This window comes from Balearica regulorum, chromosome 6 (assembly GCF_011004875.1).
Source record: "Balearica regulorum gibbericeps isolate bBalReg1 chromosome 6, bBalReg1.pri, whole genome shotgun sequence".
NCBI classification, from domain to species: domain Eukaryota; kingdom Metazoa; phylum Chordata; class Aves; order Gruiformes; family Gruidae; genus Balearica; species Balearica regulorum.
In genome coordinates this window covers 29,284,615-29,293,694 of record NC_046189.1, presented here as the reverse complement: position 1 = coordinate 29,293,694, position 9,080 = coordinate 29,284,615, and the positions used below count along the sequence as shown (strand labels likewise).

The window sequence follows — 9,080 nt, the reverse complement described above, 5'->3', positions numbered from 1 at the left end:
ATGCAGTGTTGACTCATCAGTCATATGTACAAAAGAACAAATTGATCAGCCTTAACTATCTCAACAAGCTCGTTGTCTTTAATTACCATTTGGTTTCTGAACATTAGAATGCATCAGTGGCAGAGGGATTGTCTTTTTAAAATGTAGACATTTAGAGAGGGTTGCTTTATTTTAAATAAAAAAAAGCCAAAGACATTTCATTGTTTTGTGAGTTATCAATGGATTTGAAGAGCAACTCAGTGACTTATCAGTGGGATCGTAGTTTGACCTACACAGCAAATTATGCCACAAGGGAAATGACTTTCTATGAGCTTAGTCATTAGGATGGAATCATTTCACTTCCTTTTGATACTTTATTAATTGTAGAGAAATGAATATGATCAAATGGTTTGGTTGCCCTTTGCTGCCACCTGAAGCACTTCACCAAAGTTGGAGTTTGGAAATAAATGGTTTCCTTTAAACAATCATCAACACCACTGTACTTCCAAACAAAACGATCCCTTGAATATCGGAAATACAAGCAGGATTGCTCAGCCAAGCAGCACGCACTTCTGTCTGCGTGTTGCGGAACTATACTCCAAGTTCGAACTTCCTTCCGGGGCACACACCTCGGTGCTTTGATTTTCAAAACCACTGAACACCTGACAGTCCTCCTAGACAATCTCGGCTCTTTTGCAATGAAGGCATTTAATTATTTGGCATCTATCTGCAAGCAGAGATATCATCTTAAGTTTATAACATGACCTGCAGTTCTGACATCCCAAGTAAGTTTACAAATCTCTCTCCAACCCAAGTCCCCTTCTCTTAAATTCGAAGCCGCCAAGCGACGTCAGCGTACAGACACAGACAGACAAACGGTCCCGCAGAGAGTTAACGCCCTGCCGCAGAGATCCCTCACGCTGAAGACGGGTGAGCGCTCAGCACAGCGGCACGTGTCTGCTACACACCTTTGGCTGTGACCCCAGGGGTGCAGCAGCCCACCGCCCAGCTCCCCTCCCAAGTCCCAGCCGACCCAACGGTCTCTTACTGCCGTACTGGCGTAGCACAGCGGTGCTTAAAGATGGCTCTGCGAGACTTTTGCACTGATGTGGTGTATTTAAGACAAAACTACAGTATAAACATTTCAAGATTGCGTTCAGTGGACTACAAATCAGTTTCTCGTTCCCACGTACAGTTTCGATTTCAATACAGATCTCAGTGCAGTGCCTAGAACAGTTCATACATCACTACTGTTGTGAAACAGAAGCAAGGTGTGCTTTGTTTTTATAAAAATCCAACAAATAAATTATACATTGAGAGCTATTACCAAGCTTTACATATAAAAGGTAAAAATACAGTAGTTAGTGTGGCTTCAACACAAAAAAAATCTAGCTAAAAAAATATCCATACATATTTCAAAAATAAGTTTGTCCAGTTACAGGTGGGGGGTGTGTGTGTTTACGACGCAGAGTGCTGAAGCCAAACAGTAAAAAGGAGGAGACACTCTGTGGGAGAACCCTGTGGTTCCCTGCTGTGTAGGTCTGACTTCACCGCAGGGGCAGCACCCACAACCACGCGCGGTGCCAAGTGATGGATCCCAGCTTTCAACAGTGCCGACCACCCGGATCCCCCTCTGGAACACCGTGACAAGGTAGTGTGGCACGTAAGGAAGTCACATCAACTCCACCTCCAGTCGAGGGTGGTGGGAAGGGCGCTGTACTTACGGCTATGGTGCTCGCTCAGAGCAAACACACCCTGGTTACACCTGCACCACTGACAGACTGTTAGCATGGATTGTTTTTATTTTTTGGTATAAAAGTTATGATTGTCCAGCTGCATTTGAAAGCTGTGACGTGACCAATCTAAGCTGTATAATTTTACTACAACTTTCTAGACTAACACACACTCTAGAGGCCCAGAGAGAGCTTTAAATGCTAGCTGGCCGTGGAACAGAGCTGCTCACGCTTTATCTGTGGAAGATTTGGGTTGTACCAGAATATGTTCATAACGTGAAAAATCTATCTAGTGCTCTCTGTGAAGGACACGCTGATCTTAGCGGTGCACCTTTGCTTCAAGAAAGGCAAACGAACAAGGTGCAGGCAAAGAGATAACAGGCAAGGGCTGAAAACAGTTTTTGGGAGGAGACCCAAATGTAACTGGACCACTCACCTGAGCTCCTCTAGTGGTGCTGAAAATTTTCTTGCCAAAGTTGTGTCCAAAAAATCGCTTTTACACTGCTGTCTTTGACAAAGTATATCTGGAATTTAAGTTTAAAATCAAATACACTGAAGCTAATTCATTAACCATGACTGATTACCAGGTAAGTAGTTATTTTATGTCATATGAGTTACCTAATATTAAACCTCATTATTACTGAGGTAAAGAGGAGATTCCCTTAATCCAAGTGCAGGAGGGCCTGACCTCCCATGTTTTAACACCCATTTCAAATGTGCTGCCGCACACTTGGCACACGTAGACTGTCTCCTCCTTTGGCAATAAACGGTGAGACTGGAATGCAGCTCCAAGGTCCAGCATCTCCCCGAGATTAACCAGTCTAAGATACCGGCTGGGCTTCTTGTATTATTATAAAGTTAAGATTTCTATCAAATCTTTTACTCCAATCACTCATGGAGTACGATTGGAGTAAAATCACTTTTAGTTTTAGATCCAATTACTTTTACGTTTTTGGTGTAAGTTATCATTTTTAAATGATAAGAGTTAAAAAGCCTCCATCTCTGATCAGCATTACATGCACGCACTGCAAAAGGGTCCAAGGCCAGTTAGTGAGGACAGGCTGGGATAGGCAGTAGTAAGTCAAGAGGCAATAATTTCACTAGGAAAAAAAATTGATTTTTTTTCTTTTTTTTTGTAAACCAGGGAGCTGGCTTTTTCCAAAGGACTGCAACAGAATACGGACTTACTCATTCCTGTCAACTCTTAAAGCTTTTAAGCGGTTGGCAGACCTGCCAACATCCCAACACCAGACTCACACAAAAATTCGATTTATAAATCTCTTTCAATAAATACCAAAAAATAAACTTTTAGAGGATGATTGGACCTTATAGCAAATCAATTCATAGTCTAGCAATGGTATGAAAATCCCTTTTTCTCAGTGCCACACAGGCATTAATTAATACTTTGTAACACCAACTGTAGGAACCATTATACCTACCTGTGTTTGATAAAATGCAGGTGATGAGTAATGCTACGTTACCTGTTAGCCAGTCATGATACAACACGATACCTGTAGCTTTAAAGTAAAACAGTGATGCCAAACTACAGGATGTCCAGACACCCACCTACGTGTCTGTTTGGATCACTTAACTGTGGCACCTGAGTCTCACCAGGCTCCCTACATAAACCAGGAGTTGGAAGAGCTAAATAAGCTATGTTGAGGTAAATGGAGTGAATATTTGCTCCAAGTATTAAATGTCACTGAAAAGAGTTGGGTTTGCAGCCCTGAATCTACTTGAAATTGCAAGTCTCCAGTTTAACAGTTGAAAATTTTGAATTTTTAAATTGTTTCAAGCATTAGTCCTCTGAAAATTGAGAAAAAACCTTCCCCCTTTGAAATTTTTGTGTGCACATGTGTGAAAACACAGCATTCCCCTTCGATCACCACTATCCCGACCGTGCTGAAGTAACAGTTGGCTGCTCGGAACCATTTAGATTTTAGGGGGATGGACACACATGTTATTTACTTGTTAGATTGCTCCCAAGCAATGGCATACAGCAAATAAGGATGGTATTCAACATGCAATGCTGTAAAACTGTAAACTTGTTCTACTTTTGTGAGAGATTCAAGCTACCCGTTCACAGAGCTCCTGAACCCAACAGGAAGAGTCAAACATCGAACATGCCTTAAAGAAAATGCTGCTGCGTTCTGTTTACCAAACCAACACATGTAGCCGGCGAACGCCAGCTCAGCTGCTGAGCAAACAGATCCACAGCAAGTGCCAAGTTTCCCCACACAGTCCTGGCTTTGTGCAGGAAGCAGACTGTTGTAGCCAGGGCTTCCCTTTTCCTGCAGGAACTCTGCTGGCAACTGCATTATTAATCCAGGCTAAAACAGTTGATATTTGAACCTTCTACATTTTAATACGCAATACAGCTCAGACTGAAAGGTATATAAAAAAGCTGAAACTCAACTGGAAGTAACGATGACAGTGCTGAACAGCTCCGAGCAGAAACATCCCACCTGGTCCAGGACAGCAGCTCCCCTCTGGCTGGCAGTGTGGGGAGCCCGCCCCCACACAGTGCTTCAGGCGCTGGCTGAGAGGGACCTGAAGCGCCTGCCATCGATTCTGGCCCCTGGTTCTTGAGGCAACGGCTGCACATCACTGTCTGCAGAGTCACTCTGGTACGTCAGTCCCAAGGGCTCCCCGTGTTTTCTGTTTCTCTATTAAGGCCTTGGGGGTTTTGAGGAGCGGCAGTGGGCCATGGAAATGCCACCTAGCTTCTTCCCTAACACCCTCTTTCAGCATCTTGCAAACAAGAGCAGTAGTGAGAACACCCAAGTACGACAGACAGACCCTGCAAGACGCAGCCCAGCTGGGCACCAGCTTACTTGCACAACCCACAGTGGTTTGGTCCAATTCTTTACCTACACCGAGACACGTGCACGCAGCCGGTGTGCAGAAATGAAGTTGTGCATACAGGTTTCAGAAACAACTTTCACATTTAAAATCGTTTCTAAGAACCACATGTGTGTATTTATAAACAGCAGCACTATGCAGGAAGCATCCTCCAACCCCAGCCATATGTACAAACCTCTTCCTAAGAAGGAAAGAGCCCAGCTGTTTCATCTGTGCATCCCTGTTAGGAGATGTGGAGTTCGTCATCGGGCTTCTGTGTTTTCCTCCCTCTGACTGCTCTGACCTTTTCGCAGGCTGTATCCCCAGGGTCCATGTGCTCACCTCTACAGGTGTGCGTGAGGATTCTGCTGCCCAGGACTCAAGGGATCTCCTACATATTGTATCCTGTACTTTACCTCAGCACCAAAAGGCTTTCACCAGCTCTGTGGTGCATGCTCTTGAAAGAGCTCCTACCTTCCTTTCTTCCACAAAGAAGTGAGCTGCTTACAGGAACTTTTAATCTTTTTTTCCTGTTTTCACCTTATTCTTTCTATTCTTTATTCCACATACAACTATTAGATGACGCTTGGAACAGGATTCGAGGTGGTATCAAGAACCGATCTAGTCTTACCCTCATGCCACAAACATACCTGGTAAGTATTCCCAAAGCACAGCATCTGGAAACAACACCCAGAAACAATATGAACAGAAACAAGAAAATTATTTTCCTTCCTAGTCCTATATGACAACAAAACTAACCAGTAATCAGTTCCAGAGGTAAGCTGTACTCATGCCTTCACTGCTTCAGCATTTAAAACATACATGTCTCTCGCCTAAAATGCAAGTATTTGAGTCATATTGGAAATTAAATAATCGGTGTTGAAGTGTGGGACCTCTGCTGTAGTCTGCTAATGCTATAAGCTGTTTGGCAGGTTAATTTTTTTTTCCTGGTTGCAACGAGCAGCTCAAATCCAGTGAACATAGCTAGTCACTGATGGACTAGATCTTCATTCTTTCCAGGTACTGTGACTAGAAGAACAGGGATTATTAAGGGGTTTAAGGCCAAAAAGGAGAGCACGTGTTGGTGAAACAAAGGAAAACCAGAGTGAATAGTCACACAGAAAAAATGTCCTTGGCCGTATGAAACGGTCACCACTACCGTGAGCCACCGTATGTAGTATGGCCGCAAGGTGGCCCTACAAGTTCTCATCTTTCCGATATCGGGGATACTGTGCTCAGACACTACACAGCTAACATCACAGTGAACGCTTGCCATTACACTTGAGAGGCAGCACAGGGTGAAAGACTAAACCTAGTGTGAGTGGAACACAACTAGATTCTGTTCCTCATGTTCAGAACTAGCTCCAGTGTGGTATTTCACTTCTCCTGAGGGAGAAGATCAAATGTCCATGTGGTTTTATATCCCGTGTTAGACTGTAATTCCAGTTAGATGGCAATAAATGTAGATGTCTCTTCTTGGATCCTAGCAAACCAGCTGGCATTCCCATTCAGCAAGAGGCTGATCTCAAGCAAGTCTGTTGGAAGGATCCCTTGGAGATATGTTAGAAGACTGGAGTTTTTACAAGGTGGGAAGTGCAGAAAGTCCTTGTTCTAGAGTTCAGTGGTGAGTAAACATTTCATCCTTATCGTAGCATCCTCAGTGACTGGGCTACAAAGGGAAAAAAATAATGAGGCCCTGTAAATACACTCCTCCAAAAGATCTGCCATGATGGATTACAAAAGAAAAAGAGGAGTATCATTCCGAAGAGCATTAATAGCTGTTCCCCTCGTAATTTAATGAGGCCAAGGGACAACCCACAGAAGAGCAAACTGACTCAATTTCACACAGTGCAGTAGCAGCATCACAAGAGGTTCACTACAAGACCTGATCATCACTGCCATCATTCTGCCCCACCAGCATAGCAGAATGCAATAGAAAGGGGAAAACTTTCTACAGATTCTGTTCTCTGACTTCCTTACAGCTTGGAAATAACGGGGGGACATTCCACCCCCCTTCCCAACCCTCTGACAGGCATTGAAATATGGTAAAGAGATTTCTCAGAAAATTAATCTGTATCACGATTTTAGCCCAGTACTAAGAGGTGTTAGCAAATAAGGAAAGAAACTGGAGTGAAATGATAAAAAGAATTAATTGATTGTATAGCGCTTATAACGACCAGGTTTACCTCCGACTCCAGCTTTGTTCCTTTGTAGGCTTTGTTCCTTTACTTACTTGAATTTAAAAAAAACCCTTTTCTTAACCCTTCAGCATTACATAAATACACACATGCATCATCTATTTATTTATAAGATTTCGAATGCTGTAAAGTGAGACAGATCAATAGTTTATAAGCATATCAAAACAAGACACTGTGTCTAGATGACCACTATAACTATTAAGTGGAAGTAGTAAGAGCACACACTTCCTTTCCACCCTATATACACTTCTGAAGCAAGTGCTGAGGAGACCTTACCTTGCAAGGACTTCAGATGTCTGCTGGGATGGTGGCAATCCAGTTGACGACAACAGAGTCTCCGTGCTGCCTCTCACTGCCCTCACAGCTAAGGCAACGTCATTTCCCAAAGGCCCGTTGGAAATCAGTCCAGTCTGAATTGGGGACAATGAAACAGGAAACTGAAATAAAAACCTGCCAGGACAAGACAAGCTAATTTTTTCAATGTAGTTTGTTTGTAACAGTAGAGACTAAGATTCATCAAGTTCCAAGGTGGGCTTCACTAAATGCAAGTTCTTAAACTTTATGGCATTTACCTGCAATGTAATGCGGCAAAAATGAAGTTTAAATATGAACAGGATGTGTATGTTGTTTGATTTACTCCAGCTGAATTAGTTTGCTTTAGTTTTGGTCTGGTACATTATTTTATGGGCTTTCAAATTATTATATTTTACTATTTTACTTGAGCTTCTGTTTTGTAATTATGACAAAAGCTTTTTTTTTTGTTGTTTAGGAACGGTCAAATAACTCACTGGCACTATCCACCTCGGCGTTATCGTGGGATGGGAAGACAGCTACAAAAAAGCAAACAAATGTTCATTAGAAAAGGTTGGAAGTGGCTGAGAACATTCTCAAAACAACATTGCCTCCCAAAACACCACTGTCTCCCAAAATGATCTTGGTTATTTGTCCATCGCTAGTCTTTGAACCATGATTAGCTACAGATGACGTGACTTCATACAAAGGGTAAGTGGAACCCACACAGCTAGTACCTGCTCACTCACAGACACTCACTGGTAGCAGTTTCAGCATAGCACTCCCTTCCAAAAGGCAACTGAACCCATTATTTTCTTCTGCTTTGTGGACAAAGTCAACCAAGAGTGCACTTCTGTGAACAGGTTAAAGGTCCTACTCCTTCCCCTTTATTTTGGTGCACATAGTGTAACTCCTTTTTCACCAGCACAGATTATAAGAGGGTTTTTTATCTATATAAAAAAGTTGATTTGTATTAAAAGTTTATTTTTCAAGTTATTTATTGTATACATATATACACACACACACGTCTATGTGTGTATACACATTTATTTACATATAATTTCTGAAGTATTACATAGACCCGAGAGCCTGAGAAGCAGGCTGTACTAAAATAAGACTTTGGGCTCTTGTGGCACAGCTACAAGTTAACTCTTTGGGTTCCTTCGCCTCTGTTACAAAGCTGGGGGTCTACAACCCTACAAGCAGGGGCGCACGTAAGCCGCGATCCAGGTCAATCACCACTTCACCCTACTGCAGCAGATCCAAGCCTGGTGGACAGGTACTAAAGCCAGAGAAGAGTTTATGGGTAATAACCATTGCATGTGTGAAGGAAGAAGTTTGGTTTTGAAATACACTTACCCGAGGTGTGGCTTCTGTAAAGTCAATTAGATTCTCTGTCAGTGATGTTAAGGAAACATCCTGGTCATCTGGAGTGCTCTAAGGAATAAATCAGTTTTGAATTAAATTCCCAGTAGCAAACAGATAGGTCTGCTGAATCTCTAGTGACTTCCTGAGTTATAGACCAGTGCTGTTAATGAACACCGCCATTTATCAGACCTGTTTTCTCAAATCTTTCCGTAAGATCTATTTTGAACAGCCTTTTAATTTCACTTTTTCCTCATCAACATGCTGGAAACAATGTCACTGCCATGTAAGCTGTGAAACCGTCCCATTCTCCTACGCAAAGATGGGGTACCGCGCCATTTGACAAGAAGGTCAGCCAGGTCTGTGAGCTGAGTATTTGAACTCAGAAGACAAAATTGTTAATTATTCGGTGGGATCAACTACATAATACTGGCTTAGAGGGACAACAGCCAAAGGGCATGTTGCTTTAGTCATCCAGAATAACCCCCCAGTCTGCTGAAATAACAGCAGAGTCCAATGTTGGTCTCCCCTTTTGGAAAGGGAAAAAGGAAAGTTGACCCCTGAATTACTACATGCATTTCATGGAGTCCAGTTAAAAATTACCTTGTCCTTAAGGTAACCAGAATACAACAATTAAACATTTCAATTTAAACTTTTCTCTCTGTGGTTATTT

At 42.5% G+C, this 9,080-nt stretch overlaps 1 protein-coding gene across 6 annotated transcripts in view; it reads right to left on the bottom strand.

The window, feature by feature from the left end:
* Positions 1-1,075: 1,075 nt before the first annotated feature.
* EPB41L5 (erythrocyte membrane protein band 4.1 like 5) overlaps positions 1,076-9,080 on the bottom strand; it is a 59,246-nt gene continuing 51,241 nt past the window's right edge. For all 6 annotated transcript variants that reach the window (XM_075757010.1, XM_075757009.1, XM_075757013.1 and 3 more), the window contains 4 exons: positions 8,402-8,479; positions 7,540-7,581; positions 7,028-7,161; positions 1,076-6,222 (listed from right to left, as the gene is read on the bottom strand). In XM_075757010.1, coding sequence (XP_075613125.1) covers positions 6,165-6,222; positions 7,028-7,161; positions 7,540-7,581; positions 8,402-8,479 — 312 coding nt within the window. In that variant the 3' untranslated portion in view covers positions 1,076-6,164. The remainder of the gene's footprint in view (positions 6,223-7,027; positions 7,162-7,539; positions 7,582-8,401; positions 8,480-9,080) is intronic.